This window comes from Manis pentadactyla, chromosome 9 (assembly GCF_030020395.1).
Source record: "Manis pentadactyla isolate mManPen7 chromosome 9, mManPen7.hap1, whole genome shotgun sequence".
In the NCBI taxonomy this organism is placed as follows: Eukaryota; Metazoa; Chordata; class Mammalia; order Pholidota; family Manidae; genus Manis; species Manis pentadactyla.
Window position 1 is genome coordinate 9539224 of NC_080027.1, and position 15847 is coordinate 9555070.

Below are 15847 nucleotides of genomic sequence, written 5' to 3' on the forward strand. Positions count from 1 at the left end.
GCCTCAGCCTGCCTGCTGGAGGAGGCGCTGAGAAGGGCGGCTGTCCTCCAGGCCCTGTGGGAAGAGGGCCCGGGCTTGGTGGCGAGGTGGCTGCTGTGCCAGGGCCTCTGCAGGGCCCAAGGGGAGGGCGTGCAGGGAAGTGGGGAAAGGGGTGGAGCTGGAGGATGGGGCTCTTTTTATAAGGCGCTGACAACTGTGGCCACATTCTAGGTGGCAGGTGTGATGTTACCTGTCATGTGGTAGGAGATGTGGGGGATGTTGGGCTCAGAACTGAGTGGGAGAGCATGGTGGGCGGACTGAGCCCTGGGCTTGGTGGGTACTGCCATCCCCAGGACAGGGTGTCTGAGCAGGGAGCTCAGGTCCCAGGGAGGGCGAGGCAGGGATGGTCTCAGGCCCGGAGGTCTGAGCACAGAGGTGGGCATCGGGTCGGGCGGCAGCCTGAGGCCTCTCTCTTCTCTCCCTCCTTCGGAGCCGTCCCTTCACGGCCTCACTCGCCTGTCCTGAGGTCAACAGCTCGCTTCCCGGGGCCAGGCCAACCAGGTAAGAAAGCAGGTGCCTGGTTAAATAAGACACTCTGATAACCCATGTTTTATTTTCTTCTTGTTTTTTAATAGATTATTTCCTAGAGCAATTTTAGGTTTACAGAAAAATTGCACAGAAAAGAAGGGAGTCCAGTGTACTGCCTGCCCCCTGGCCTCCGCCATCATTGACATCTGTTCTGGCTGATTCATGTGTCACAACTGATGGACCAAGGGGCAAACATTATCAACAACAGCAGTCACGGCTTAGCGAGGCTCACTTTTGGTGGCACCCCGTTCACCGGGTCTGGACAAATGTGTCATGACATGTAGCCACCACCCAGGGTCATCCAGAGTAGTTCCCTGTCCTACAAATCCTCTGTGACCCACCTGTTCACCCCCCTCCCCCGAGCCCCTGGCCACCACTGACCCCCCCCACGGCCCACAGTGTCGCCTTTTCCAGAGTGTCATGGAGGTGGGCTCACAGCGCGTGGCCTTCCCAGGTCGGCTTCTCCCCCGTGGTCCTGTGCGTGGGAGGGCCCTCGTGTGTTCTCCTGGCCCGATGGCGCGTCTCTCTTTAGTGCCGAATAACACCGTCGTCGGGCTGGTCCACAGTCCATCTGTCACCGTGGAGGATGCCTTGGTTGCTTCCAGGTTTGGGCAGTTACGGATAAATCTGCTGTCAACATCCGTGTGCGGGGTTTGGTGTGGACGTAGTTTTCAGCTTCCCTGGGTAAATACAAGGAATGTGATTGCTGGATCGCGTGGTAAGAATGAGTGTGGCTTTGTAAGGAACCGTCAAACCATCTTCCGACGCGGCTGCACCACCTGCACTCCCACCCACGGCGAGTGGGGGTCCCTGCCGTGCCTCGTCCTTGCCAGCATTCGGGGTGCCAGTGTTCTGGATTTTGGCCACTCTCATAGGTGTGTAGGGATGTACTTTTATTTTTTACATGCATTTTCATCTGCTAGTCGCCCCTACCTGGGGCCCCACCAGAGCTCAATGCTGGTGAAGCTCCCGATGGGCAGGCTTCTCCGCTGAGAGCCGCTTACATGCTGAGCTTTGCAAGTCAGGCTGGGAGCCTCTTCTTTCAGGCCACAGGGCGAGGGACATCTTCAGGCTGCAGATGAGAAGTGGGTGGGTGGCAGGGGAGAGGCCACAGGTGTACTCACACATTTGTACACTCACCCATTCATTTGACCAGTGTTTACTGTGAACGAGCTTCACGCCTGACCCCTTCTAGAGGTAAGGAAACAGCACCGACAGCTACATGGGAAAATCTCTGCCTCTGTAAGGGACGTGTTCCCCCATTGAGACCCATGGTACGCAGACAAGTGACGCACATCGGGTGTCTTCAGACATGCACGTGGGGAAGGAAACAGAAGGTGGGAGGGTAGCTGAGATTTTAGATGAGCAGGTCAGAGCAGCCTCACTGAGAAGATGGCTCTTAGAGTGCAAGGGCCCTGTGGCAGAGGACGCAAGCCGTTGGCTGTCAGAGGCCCCGCCCACCCTGGGCAAAGGGCACCTTTCCCTGCAGCGCTGTCTCCATGGAGGGTTCTCCCGCCCTTGGGCAGGCATGATGGCGGCTGGGAAGGGGCAATGGCTAGCCCCGGTCCCCAGACACAGGATGCTGGGCAGGGAAATGTCCCCAGACCAGCCCCAGGTGACCCTGAGGAGCAAGGAAGCCTGGTTGGAAAGAGGGAGCAAGGGGCCTGGAGAGGTGGGAGGTGAGTGGGAAGCTCCCCTCCCCCCCGTCCCCCTGCACACGCGCTTTGTCTTTATTCCGAGCTGCCCTGTGAAAGCAGGCGCAGCTCTCCCTCCTGGCCAGCTGCCCTGACCTCAGCTGTGCTCCCAAGAGCCTCCAGCACAATGCCGAACGGGGGTGTCAGTGAGGGCAGACGCCCCCGGCTTTTCCTGTTCTGAGAAAGAAAACCATCTTTCACCATTAGCTGCCCTTCCTTCCGCTGAGGAGATTCCTGCTCTTCCTAGTTTGCTGAGAGCTTTTTTTTTTTTTTAAATCATGCATGGATGTTGAATCTTGTTAAATGCTTTTTCTCACCCACTGAGATGATTCTATGGTTTTTCTTTTTTAGCTTGTTAATACAGTGACCCTCAGATTGATAATTGAATGTTGTATCATCCTACCTTCCTGGGATAAGCCGCACTTGGTCATGACATGCCCATTTTGTGTAATGTTGAATTCCCTCCTCTAAAATAGTTTTGAAGAAATTGTATATAATTTGCCGTATTTCTTCTTGATATGTTTGGTAGAACCCACCCGTGAAGCCATCTGGACGTAGAATTTTCTAGCTACACTTTCCATTGTCTAATAGATACAGGGTTACTCAAGTTACCTATTCTTAAGTTGAACTTTGGTATTTTATATTTTTCAAGAAATTTGTCCATTTCATCTATCCTGTCAAATTTGTTGACATACAGCTGTTTATAATATTATCTATTATTATTTTACTATCTGTAATGATGTCACCTCCCTCCTTCCCAATATTGGTAATTCCTATTCTTTTTTCTTGATAAGATTGGTTAGAGGTTTATCAATTTTTATTGATATTCTCAAAGAACCAAGTTTTGGGTTGATTTTTTTTTTAATGTTTAGTTGTCTGTTTTCTGCTTCACTGACTTCTATTTGATCTTTATTACTTCCTTCCTTGTGCTTACTTTGGGTTTATTGCATTTCTTTTTCCATTTTCCTTAAGGTGGGAGCTGAGGTCATGATTTGAGAATTTTCTTGTTTTCTAATATACGTATTTAGTGGTCTAAACTTTTCCCTAAGTACTGCTTTAAAGGCATTCCACACATTCCCATATGTTGTTTTCATTCTCACTCAGTTGAGAACAGTTCCTAATTTCCTTTTTGATTTTTCTTTGACTTGTGGATTATTTAGAAGTCTGTTAGTTAGACCCTAAATATTCAAGAATTTTCCAAAGATTTTTCAATTACTGATTTATAGTTTAATTCCATTATGGCCAAATTTCATACATGTGACTTGAATCCTTCTCAACTTATTAAGTCTCACTTTTATGGCCCAGAACATGGTCTACGCTGGTAAATGTTAACATGTGCACTTGGGGAGAATGTGTATTTGAGTAGCTTGTTTTATAAATGTCATTCAGGTTGGTTGGCATATCCCTGATATGTTCAAGTCTCCCATATCCTTGCTACTTTTCTGCCTACTTGTCTGATTCATTATTGAAATCCCTTCTGTAATTGTGGATTTGCCTGTTTCCCTTTCCAGCTCTATCAGTTTTTGCTTTGTGTGTACTTCTGTTATTGTTTTTAACCAATCTGCATGTTTACATTTAATATGTGTTTCTTGTAGGCAGCACGTAGTTAGGTCTTGCTTTTAAAGTCCAGTTCAACCATCTCTGCTTCTAACTGGGGTGTTTAGACCATTTACATTTAATGGAGTTATCTGTGTGGTTAAGTGTAAGTCAGTTATCTTCTTAGTCACTTTCTATTTCCCTATCTGTTCTTTCTCCCCCTGCCTATCTGTTCTATCCTCTTCTGCTTTCTTCTGCATTAATCAAGAGTTTTTATGGGGGGTTTGTCTATTTTGTTGGCTTTTTGGCTGTAACTCTACATATATTTAAGTGGTTGCTTTGGGAGTTTTGGTTTACAGTGTTAACTTACTACAGTTGGTTTTGATCAATTGATTGATTTTTCTCCTCCTTAAGGGGCACATTCCTGCTTCTTTGCCTGTTTGATAACTTTTGATCAGATGCCAGACATTGCAAATTTTCCCTTAAGAGGTGTGGGATATTTTTATATTTCTATAAATGCTCCAGAGGTTTGTTCCAGGTGCATCTTCCTTTCAATTTCAGTGAATATTTGATGTACAAAAATTTTTAAATTTCTTGGAGTGAAATGTACTGAACTTTTCCTTTTCTTCCATGAGACCTGAACATGGTCTCATCCTTCCTCATCTTTTTCCTGGTCTGTAAGGCAGGTCTGTCTGCTGCATTCAGGGTTAATCATTCCCACTACTTAGGTAAGACCTTTTTGAGTACTCAATGCCATGTGAATTATCCATTTTTTTCTAGTCTGATTGATGGGAAACAACCCTCCTTCCAGCCTTGGACGGTTTCCTCCCAGACATGGGCCCTGCTGACTACTCAAGGGCCCCCTGCAGGTCTCCCTGTGCATCTGTCTTCCCTGATGCTCTGTGCTGTAGTTGCCTTGGTCTCTCCAGACCCTCAGCTCTATCTCATCAACTCAGGGGTCCTCCTGGGCTCCTCCTGAGTTTCTCCCTCCCACACTGAAGCTTGGAAACTCTCAAGGAAGCAAACCAAGCAAGTGTAGGACCCAACCTGTCTGTTTCCCATCTCCCAGGGACCACTGTTGTCTACTGCCTGGTGGCCACTGTCTCAAAAAACATTGCTTCGCGTGCTTTTTTCTGTTTTGTTTTCTCTTTGGGTTGTTTGGGCAAGAGGATAAATCGGGTCCATCTCACTCCATCTCGGCTACAAGTGGATCATCTTCCTTCCAATTTCAGTGAATATTCGATGTACAAAAATTTTTTAATTTCAAGGAGTGAAATGTACTGAACTTTTCCTTTTCTTCCACAATGCTTCCATTGCTTGTAAGCTTAGAGAATTGTTCCCCAGCATGAAAGCAGACACATACGCACCTGCATGTCTCTCTAGTTTTATTTTAACACTTTCTTTTTCACGTCGAGCTCTCTAATTCTTCTGGCATGTATTTTGCTGTTTGGCGTGGGGTGACAATCTCATTGCCTTTTCTCAACCTGTATTAGCCATCCCACCACCACCCTCCTTTCATTGACTTAGATGCTTCCATAGTCTTATGTACACATGGTATCATGCTGGCAGGTATTATAGAATTGGAACGAGTTTTACAACCTTCGAAAGTAGATGATATGTGGTCATGATTTGTGGCCTATAGTTGGGCCCACTGCTTAGTCCCTCTGTGGCCTGGGGGGATTTGTCTCACTTACTCTGAGCTTCACTTTGCTCTTTGGGAAAATGTGGTTGATGAGAATGTTTACCTGCTTGTGAAGATGACCGGAGGCTAAGGCAAAGGAAGCTTAGCTGGACTGCTGGTCCGCAGGGAGCCCCCAGCCCCCAACAGCTGTGTTACCTTCGCATTTGAAATCTGCTCTTAATTTTCAAACTTTTCTTAGCAACTCCCTGCCTATTTTTCCTTCTATATGAATATGAGATTCATCTTGCCAACTGCCTTCCACCCCTGGCTCTCCCCTCTCCTCCAAATAAATCCTATTAGGAATTAGGTTGAAAATCTGGAAAACCTATCCATTAATTTGGAAAGAACTGATTTTTGCAAACTTCCTATCCAAGAACATGATGTGTGTTTTCTTTCTTTCTTTTTTTTTTTTTTCCTTCAAATTTTGTGTTTATGTTTCTCATTAAAGTTTGTCCTTTTCTTCCTATGGACCCTGAACTTTCCTTCAGGGGGTTATTGCTCAGTCTTTTTAGGCTCTTTGTTTTTCTTTTTTCCTCTTGTTTGGGAATGATGTGCTTGTTGTTTTTTTAAACTCTATCTTCTAACTGGTTGTTCCTAGAAAATAATAAAAAATACTGATTTAAAATATGCATTCTGCATCTGGCTGCTTTCCTGAATTCTCTCATTCATTCTGAAAGCTCTTTCCGCTGATTCTCCTGGGGCTCCTAAGAATGTAGTATTTTGGTCTCTCCTTTCCAGAAGTTATATGTCTTATTTCCGTTTAACATCAGTCTCCAGACCAGGGCTGAACATTAATGGCAAAAACAGGCATCCTGTTTGGTTCCTGACTTGGACACAAATGCCTTCGTGTTCCACCACCAAGGGTAGGTACAGGAAATGCTTATTTATAGTTTTTATAGTTTCTTGGGCTCTTGTTTTGTTCTCAGATATAAGTATTGACTTTTACCAAGTGCCTTCCTCTGATGTTTAACAAGTATGGACTGTTTAAGATACACCAGGAGGTACATAGAAAAATAGGAAAAACCTGCATCTACTTCCCCACCACTTGGCTTCAGAAATGAAACATGGTGACCCCTGTCTCGGTGGCCTGGGTAGACGCTTTGCAAAAGAATCTCCTCCCCTTTGGAGGGGACCGTTTATCTGAAATGTGTCATCTAGTGTACATAATTTATGTCCACATTTTAAAAAGGTTTATGTAAGTAATATATGATATTTTTCCTCTTGCAACTTCCTCAGCACTCCTGATACTCTGTTTTTGAAACTTGGCCTATGGTTGTACATTGCTGTGGGTCACTTGCTGTGACTATGTAGACCCCATTTATGAACATTCCACAGTTGACCTATCTATCCTCTTCTTGATTAAGGTTTGGACTTTTTATAACTACCAGTGGCAGTCGGTACCCAGGAGAGAAATCCACACACCTCTCCAAGCCAGCCAGCTGTGGCCAGTTGCTCTCTCAAAATGCTGTCTCGGTGCATCTTCTCCCAGAGACATGTGACCACCCCACTGCAGCTCTGTGCCACTTTCAGACTTGATTCTGCTAGTCTGCTTCCCACCTCCCTCCCTTCCTGAGCCTTGAAAGGAAGTTGCAGGCATGAGTCTTCCTGAGAACAAGTACCTGCTCCCCATGACCCCATTTCCGTGACCAGACCATTGCTACAAGGGTCTCAAAACATTCCTGACAGAGCTTCTGTGTTTGGATATGGTATGAAGACCAGGCCGATGCTCGTATTTAATTGTCATGATGCTGTAGCCTCTCTTAGTCCACCACTTTTTCTGACTTTTTTTTTTTTACTTTGAGGCTAATGACTATTATGAAGAGTGAGCCAGGTGTCTTGAAGACAGCGCCACAGTCAGACTTGCTAGGCAGCTTCCTCATGACCAGCTTCAGGATGAACTTGGGGGCTGGGATGTTGCCTGGGAGATGCTGCAGCCTTGGTGTGACTCATCTCCAGGTGTGCCTACTTGTCTCACCACTGCTGATGCTAAGATTGGTGCCCGGGTACAGGGCTGCCCATCAGTGTGTGTATTTTCAAAGCACCCTTTTAACTTTATAAGTAATTGCCTAGGTGTTACCAGGTGACTGGATCTTCTGTCCTCCACTAATTGCTCACCCATTTTAGCAGCCATGGAGAATGCCTGTCTGTCCACTAGGACACTAACAGTTGCAAAATGGAGCTTTTCTCATTCTATCACCCCTTCTGCATTTATTAGCTGCTAATTCTTCTGTGAAGTTGAGCCTTTCCTTGCCCTTACTGGCATCTATCTTTTGTTTCTCTCATTTGTATGAACTGGCATCTTGTGGCTTCCCACTTACCACTGTTCATTCATTTACTGGCCATTCAGTTTCTCCACTGTGAACTGTTTACTCACCCTTTCACCCATTCTTCTATTCCATTGTTTGCCATTTTCCCAACAGTGTCTAAAGTTCTTTGCAGATGTCCAGTGCTGACTCTTCATCACTGATGTGTGTTACAAATATCTCTTCCCAAGAGATGGCTTGCATTTCGTTTGGATTATGGTGTCTTTTGAGGAGCATGTTAAGAAAGAGACAACAGGTCGAAAGTGGAGTCACTCATGCTAAGCCCATGTCACCAAACTGAGACTTAATAACCTAAGCTCATTGCCATTTCAACCTCTCCCGGGAATGGAATCCTAAACCAATAAATATGGAATTTCCTAGTCAGCACCAGTGAGATAAACTGCCCCATCTGTCCCCCAAAAACAGATGGAGCGAGCTGGCCTTGTGTCCTTGTCCCCTTTTGCCTATAAAAGCCTCCCATTTTGTTCAGGCTCCTTTCTACCTGCTAGTGAGATGCTGTCCAATTCATGAATTGCTGAATAAAGCCAATAGGATCTTAGGTTACTCTTTTTCTCTTTTCTTTTATTTAAAAGCAAATTTGGTAGCAGTGGTGGGGCCAAAGGGGAACTTCTGATGGCATTCAGGGACAGCGAGAAACACAGGCATGGCACCACAGATGCTTTTTGAGTTCTCCGTCTTTCTCACCATTTCCAAAGGCTGTGAGTAAGTCTCTCCTGGTTCCAAGCTCCACTCTGTGTGGAGCTTTCTTTTATGGGACCAGTCGGCTTGAGCAGGCAAATGGTTCCACCTGCAACCCAAGCCCCCCATCCTCGATTCAGTCTGCAATTCCCCTTGGTGGAAACCCAGCCCTGCCTGCTGACCTCAGGTCAGGGCTCTCCCCACCCCCAGCTCCAGGTCGGGATCTTCTGCTGGTGCCACAACGGTCTCTTGGCCAGTCTGCAGCAATAACTCTTGGTTACCGCTGGCGTGGCGTGCTCAGCTGCACGTCTGTCTTGTTTTGTGTAGATAAAGGCTATGGCTGATGGGCCTCTCGGAACCAGGAAAGCAGCAAAACTCGGTGGGCATAGATAGAGCACTTAAAAGCTTGCCCCTACCTAACTCAAGATACCATGTTAGGGTAAGTCTGGCACAGAATGGGTTTGACTGACACTAGGACACCAGGTCGCCTGCTGATCTCAAGAAAGTTTCCACACAGTGAGGTCAGCTGAAAACACGCCCAGCCCCCAACATCTGTTTAGGTATTAGTTTGGCTCTGAGAGACCCAAAGACTTTAGCTAAAAATAAATGAGTAAATAAAGATGGGATCCTTAAATGCTAAAAAATGAAGCACACCAACCCAGGCACACCTGTTTATTTTGTGCCTCAGAACAACGGTCCCTATCTCTACAGAAGAGATAAATATCTACAGAGATGACAACATCTCACTAAAGACAACCTGGAATTAGATGAGATTGTTGTCTTGTGACCATCATTTTGGGGGCCCCCAAATAGGACTGGACAGCAATGTGGGATGCCCTCACTTTGTGACTAGGGTCCTACCAAACCGTTGCCAGCCCTCAGGGGAACGTAAAATGGCCGTTGTGAGAAACGTCTTGATTAGATTAGATAAGATCATTTAAGAAGTGCACTTGAAAGTGAGGGTCCCCAAGTTGGCAAGCAGAACGGGGACTGTGAGAAACATGCTCACTGGTCCAACCTTGATAAATGGACCCAGAGTCAAAGAGCAGAGCAGAGGGAGGCTTTAACAGCAGTCTTGCAGGAGCGGTCTGGTGAGCAGGCACACTCAGGGCGGTTACAACAAGCAGTTTATTCCTTAGCATGCCAGCCCCTCCCCTGGTTCCTCGCTGGCTGAGTATCTGGGGTTCACAGTCTTTCCCAGATGTTGTCTAAGCAAGTTATATCCATATTAGGCTTTCTTTACATTTGTCTTAATTTTATTGGCTGCTTCAAAACTTCTGCATTTTTCTGAAGTGCCGCACAGCCCGCTCTCTCCCAGTGTCCCTGCCCAGACCAGCCGGAATGCCTGTCTGGTACATGTTCTGACATGTAGGCTTCTTGTCAGTACCTTTTTGTTTAAATGTTAATTCCTCTGGGAATAAATCACATTTAGTTTTGTGCCATTTCTAACAGTAAAGAAAGAACTTTTTACAGTATCTTGCCAAGAGCAGACCGATGATCCAAGGACACTTCTTTTTCAGAACAAAAACCCAATTCTAATTTTGCATCAGTTTATGTTTGATATTAAAATGTGTTCACTTAGCTGTTTATTCCAGTCTTAGCTAGTCCTGACCACGCCTAAAATTCCCCCTTAAAGATTCATTTTCCACAACCTGAGCCAGACCGGGTTATCTGCTTTGAGCGCTCCAGGCCGGTTTTCTTCCTGGTTGTGGATGGGGAGTGAGGTGCTCTGTCCTGTGACACAGGTGGGAATGGCTGCAGGGCATCTTCACAGCACAGTGAGGTGACCTGGCTGACGTGGGGCCTCTGCCCCTTGCAGCCCTTTGCCTGTGGAACTGATGCTGGGGTTGTTGTTTGTGGAGTCGAAGAATGAATTGAGCAAATACCCAAGGTAGGGAGAGCCAGGCTGGGGGCTTTTATTGAGAGATACAGTGAGAGGACAGAGCTCCTGGCTCACGCCAGGAGGGGACAAGAGATAACGTGGTGGTGCATTGTCTAGGGTCTTTAAGCATGACTGAGGAATGGGGGTAAAGGGTTAGGGATTTTTGAAGAATTATTGAGTGCAAAAAAAAAACGCTCATTTTTGATATGAGTAAACAGAAGAAATCTGCTGCTCTGATTCTTTCTCCGGATAGCAGCTGCCCTCTGGGAGCACATCAATTAAGACCGCCTGTCCTGCCCCCCAAGGTGGACTGGGCTGTTGTCTGTTTGCTAAAGAGGGTGGTAAAAATCTTACTTCTTGACTTATTGGGCTGTTTATAGTTGGCATTGCTCACCAAATTGATCTTTTGCCCTGGTTGCAGATGACTTGATTAGGGTTAGAGAAGAAACACAGCATATACGTACAGTTAAAAATAAGCTGGGCCTTGTAGCAGGATAAGTTAAATTTTAGGGTCATGTTCTAATTGACACAATGAAGTCACAGGTTATGCTGAGATACTTTTCTTTATCTGAGGAACATTCAAACATTCCAGGCTAAGTTGCTCCTGGCCTTTCCAGCTTTAACTGATTTCACTGAAGAATGTCTATATTCCTAGTCTGGTATCTTACCCTAGAGAATTAGTGTGACTCTGACTTTGCATAATGCTTAACACGGAGTTTCGACAGGGACTTCTTTGAACATTGTTACATTGTCCTGACTGTAATTATCTTGCTTTGCTTTTTTCCGGAGGCCCTCACCCTACTCTGCCTAAACCCACGGTGTCTGTCTCACTGTCGTCCCTGTGACCAACTTCTATTACGATCGCGAATTATTGTGCCACTTAATCCCCTTCCCCCTCCTCCCATCATGTGCTTTTACATTTCCAAATATATGCTAGTAAGTGGCCTTCCTCTGGTCCTGAGTTGGCTGCAGAGGGCTATAGGGCTGGGGTAACTCCGGGGGTGAGGGTGGGGGGAAAATTTCCCAGCCTGGGGCAAAATGCGTTTGAAACCAAAATCAGTCAGAGGGTGAAATAAAGTGGAGAAACTCATTTATTGTTTACAAGCAGTTGTCCACTTCTGCTCTCCTGTCTCGTGACCCTGCTGCAAAAAGGGGCTCCACTCTTCCTCTCTGGTCCAGATACGCCCTCACTCCTGCACCTAATCACCTACTGATACGGAGACGAACTGCTTCCCTCCACCCCTTTGGAAACACCTATTGATACGGAGTGCACGAAGGCCAGGCGAGAGATTCTGGAAATTCTACCCGCAGCTGGGACGTTCCCAGTCGTGCTTGGGGCTTGGGGCTGGCTGGAAGTCCTCGTCAGTGCCAGCTTCCGTGACGCCTGCACGCACTCGGGCAGCTTCCCCAGGAAGCCTCACTGCTTTGTCTGACTCTCCCGCGGCAGCCCCTGCCTGGCTTGTCCTGCAGTGCGCTAAGCCACCCACATGTGCTGACTGTGTCCCCCAGACAGCTTGGCCTCTCATCGACTGTCAGAACCGGGTCGGTGGGGCCCATCTTTTGCTGTACTGTGGTGTTTGCCTTTGCATCGCTGCAGCAAAGCACACCGGTCACACTGAGTGTATTTACACCTGCCGCATATAGGTCTATGGAGTGGGGGAGTGCACATCTGGGGGGAGTGAGGGGGGGCATGTCTGGGCATGTGTGAGGGTGCACATCTTGGGGTGGGCATGGGGGATGGGGTGCACATCTGAGGGGCCATGTGCTGGGGCTGGCGGTGGGGTGCACCTCTGGGTGTGTATGTGGTGGGGGATGGGGGTCGTGTGCGTCCTTATGTATGTGGGCAGAAGGGCATGCCTGGATGGATGCTGGGACTGCCCACACAGTAAGTGTTTGTGAGAGGCATGGACATGTGTGTGTGGGGGGGTGCCCACACATGCCCACGCTACCTGAGGGTTCCTCTGCTGTCGGGGTGCCAGACTGAATGGGGCGCCCCACTCCCCTCTCGCCTGCAGGGCCTCCCTGCAGGGTGGCCACAGACTCGGGAAAGCTTCCCTTGTGAATACGCTGCTGTGCAAAGCTCTGCACCTCCGTCCAATTTCTGTGATTTATATTTTCCATAATTCTATTTGGTCAGGATTTTCAAATGTATTACACTGTGTCCCCTTCTGATATAGAAAGAAGGGTCTGTTTGCCGTGTCTGCCCCCACTGAAATGTGCTTTCTGGTCCTTTCCCCCGAAGGTGTGAGGCCCCTCAGGCTGGGGGTCCCCTGGCCCTGCCCTGTCTGGACTCTGTGCTCGCACCGCGTTCCTGAGGGACATCCCTGAAGTCTCCCAGTGTGCTCAGGCCCCTTTTGGATGCCCTGCAAACCAGCTTCAGAGCTGACCCAGGTGGTAGGCGTCTCATGGGGAGCAAAGACCCCGGCCGCGGTGGAAAGCAGACAGAAGGGTGTGGCACAGTGAAAGCGCTTTGACAGAAGGGGAAGTCTCTGGCAGGCTGGGCAGGGGAGGTGGGGCCCAGCACCACGCACAGTCAGACCACAGTTTCCACCTGAGCTGACTCCTGAGACGAGCACCCACTGTCCCTCAGGCCCCAAGCTGCAAAGCAGGAGCCCGAAGCCTCTGCCCTCCCCAGCCCCTTCCTGCAGTACCCCCAGGACCCCCGTACACGAGCCAGTGCACACCTGGTACAGGGGAGTCTGACAGCTTTATTCGCAGACCCCAGGGGGTGGGGGCAGCAAGCACAGAGGTTCTGGGGGTGCTTGGGAGTGGGCCTGGGGGCCTGACACTGCCATGTGGGCTGTGTGCCCAGCAGTCTCTGCCTTGGGAGCCTTCCTTGGCTGCTTTACTTCCAGCGCCCACCGACTTTGCCCTTCGCGGTGGCACCGGCCTTCTTGCTGCTGTAAATGGGAAGCAAGTCGGTCTTGAGCATCGAGACGTCTGGGTCCCCGACAGAGTCTCCTCCCCAGCCCCTGGCAGCTCTGCTTGCTCAGGCTGCTGCCAGGGCGAGGGACCTGGCCTGTCCCCGAAGGGCCCTGGCATACATTACTAGCTGTAGTCCAAGCACCAGCGACTCACCTGTGCCTTCTGGCTGGGCCTAGGTGGCCTTGTGCCGGGTGGTTAGTGTGGTTAGGAGAGGGGCTGGCACAGCAAGCCTGGGACACCCCTTCCCAGGGCAGTGAGACCCCAGAGTCCTACTTCATGCACACGCAGCACCTGCCTGAAATGCTGGCCCTGCGGGTGGCTCCCACTTCCCAGTTAAAGGGCTTGTGCCCCACCAGGTCACAGCTCCCGGGGCAGGGAAGCCTGGGGCAGGGGCTATTCAGGCCCTGCACTCCAGGTTGGTAGGCCAGGGCCCCAGGGACTCGGGACCTGGCTCCCTCTGTCTCAGTCCCAAGTCTCAGCCCCTCAGTCACCCGTCAGAGCTGACCCTGGAGTCAGGAGGTCACCACCCCAAAGGGTGGAGGTTCTAAGGAGCCTGCCCTGTCTGTCTGAGGCCCTCAGCAAGCCAGAAGGGAGCTTCGTGCTGGGTCAGGCAGCAGTGGGCAGGGGGACCAGAGGGGGTGCCCTGTATTTGGGCTCCTGGGGACAACTGGGCGGGTGCAGAAGGCCATGAAGAACCCAAGGTGGCCTCAGGAGGAGGCCTGGTGATGGAGGCCATGCCTGCAGCGTGAGCCCTGCAGGACCTTCCAGGCATGCACTGCACACACGTGCACACACACATGCACAGGCACACCTTGCCACATGGCCCACTCTTAAAGGGGCCTGCACAACCCCGTCCCACACAACAGAGCCCGGGGAAGAAAGGGTGTCACCTTGACCAGTCTCCTGCACCCCAGGAGGAGGAGGCCAACCCTGAGGGCAGCAAGAGGCAGGGCCAGTGGAAATGGGGGAGAGCTCCTGTTGAGCTTCCCAGCTCCAGGCAGTCCCGTGGACCAAGCGCTCTGTGGTCTGTGGACCTGCTCAGTGACCAGGCTTGGGGACAGAGTCCCAGAGCGGTGGCCCTGGGTGTGGGCTCTCAGGCTGAGAGGCTCTTGTACTGGGTCACCCAGACCCTGGGGTGAACTTAGAACAGAGGGCTCCCCGTCCTGGGGAGCCAGGGTCTTAATGGGGGCTGGGGAAAAAGCCCAGACCACCTGACTGCCTGTCCCAGGCCACCTTTGAGGCGACACTCCCCAGGGGCTCGTGCCCCCACCCCCCATCTGCCGTCCTCCTGGGGCTCTGGGGCTGGGGGAGAAGGGAGGGGGTGCCCAGGGTGCAGGGCTGGGCAGGCATGTTAGTCATGTTACTGCTCTGTGGAGGGCTGGCTGCCCCCGGGACTGGCTTAACCCACCAGGTCCCTGTGGGGTATGTCCCCTGGCACAGAGCGAGTGGTGGGTGGGGTTACTCACTGCTTCTGGGCCTGGTCGATGCGGCTCCTAAGGTTGGTGATCTGTAACAACACAGACGACTTACCGTGACAGGCCCGGCAGGCCTGGGCGCCGCGCGAGGCCCACGTGCTCCCTTCTTCCTCCGGCCATCAGGATGTGGCGGCCCGCACTGGAGGCCAGGACCCTGACACACAGCAGCTCCAGGGCTGGCCACTTACCTTCCGACCTGCGGTGGGATGTGGGGCAGGGGGCGCGGCCAGGAGGTGAGGCTTGCACACAGAGCCCCTGGCCCTTGGGGGCACTGAGCTCGGGGGGCTGGGCCTCCCGCCCCTGTCCCCAGCGGCTCCGTCCTCCTGACTGCCGGGGTGGAGGCTCAGGCTCTGGGAAGGCAAGGCCCTGCCCCCTGCCAGCAAAGACAGCAGCCCAGCCTCCAGTGGCAGGCAGTGTGGAGGAGGGGGCGAGCGGGGAGGAGGGCCTCTGCCCCCTCGGTGCCCCCTGCCGCCAACATCCTCAGTGACCAGACTTTGCCATGCGAGAGACGCACCGTGCAGTGCACACCAGGAGCCCGGTCCAGAGTGGACTCCGGCTACTTACAACTTGGCCAGCATCTCCACTCTGGCCCGCATGTTCATAATCTAGAAAGACCAACATGTTTTCGGGGCTGGGTGGGCGGCTGAGGCTTTGGGCCCTGTGGTATGCTGGGCTGGCCTGGGCTCTTCCAGCCCCTAGACCCACTAGGGCTGTGCGTGGGTGCGTCAGGGGCCGCTGGTCCCTGGTTTAACTCTGGGACCACAAGAGGGGCCCGTCTGGGCTCCGTGAGGGCCAGCTCTCCCAGGGGATGGAGAGGGAGAAGCTCGGTCCTGACCCTGGACGCTGCTGGCCCGCAGGGATGCGGGTGCTCCTGGGGGCCCCTCCTTCTGTGGGAGGTGAGGAGACTGAGGCACAGAGGACCAGGAGACGGGGCTCCTGAGAGGGGCCAGGAGCCTCCCAGTTACCAGAACCTGGCACCCAGCACCCTCTGTATTGGTGGCCAGCAGGGATGGCTGTGGCAAGTGCCCTGCGGGTGTGAGCCCTTCCCCTGGGGCCCTGGAGGAGCTCAGCCAGAGGCACATCAC

At 50.9% G+C, this 15847-nt stretch overlaps 1 protein-coding gene across 5 annotated transcripts in view; it reads right to left on the reverse strand.

Moving 5' to 3' along the window:
* Positions 1 to 13050: 13050 nt before the first annotated feature.
* The window catches only part of TNNT3 (troponin T3, fast skeletal type), a 13410-nt gene continuing 10613 nt past the window's right edge, over positions 13051 to 15847 (reverse strand). For 3 of the 5 annotated variants that reach the window (XM_036875940.2, XM_036875937.2, XM_036875936.2), the window contains 2 exons: positions 14754 to 14794; positions 13051 to 13262 (listed from right to left, as the gene is read on the reverse strand). In XM_036875940.2, the coding sequence (XP_036731835.1) occupies positions 13208 to 13262; positions 14754 to 14794 (96 nt within the window). In that variant the 3' untranslated portion in view covers positions 13051 to 13207. Of the gene's footprint in view, positions 13263 to 14753; positions 14795 to 15326; positions 15368 to 15847 lie in introns of all 5 variants that reach the window. The other 2 variants (XM_036875939.2, XM_057506743.1) reach the window with 1 other exon arrangement.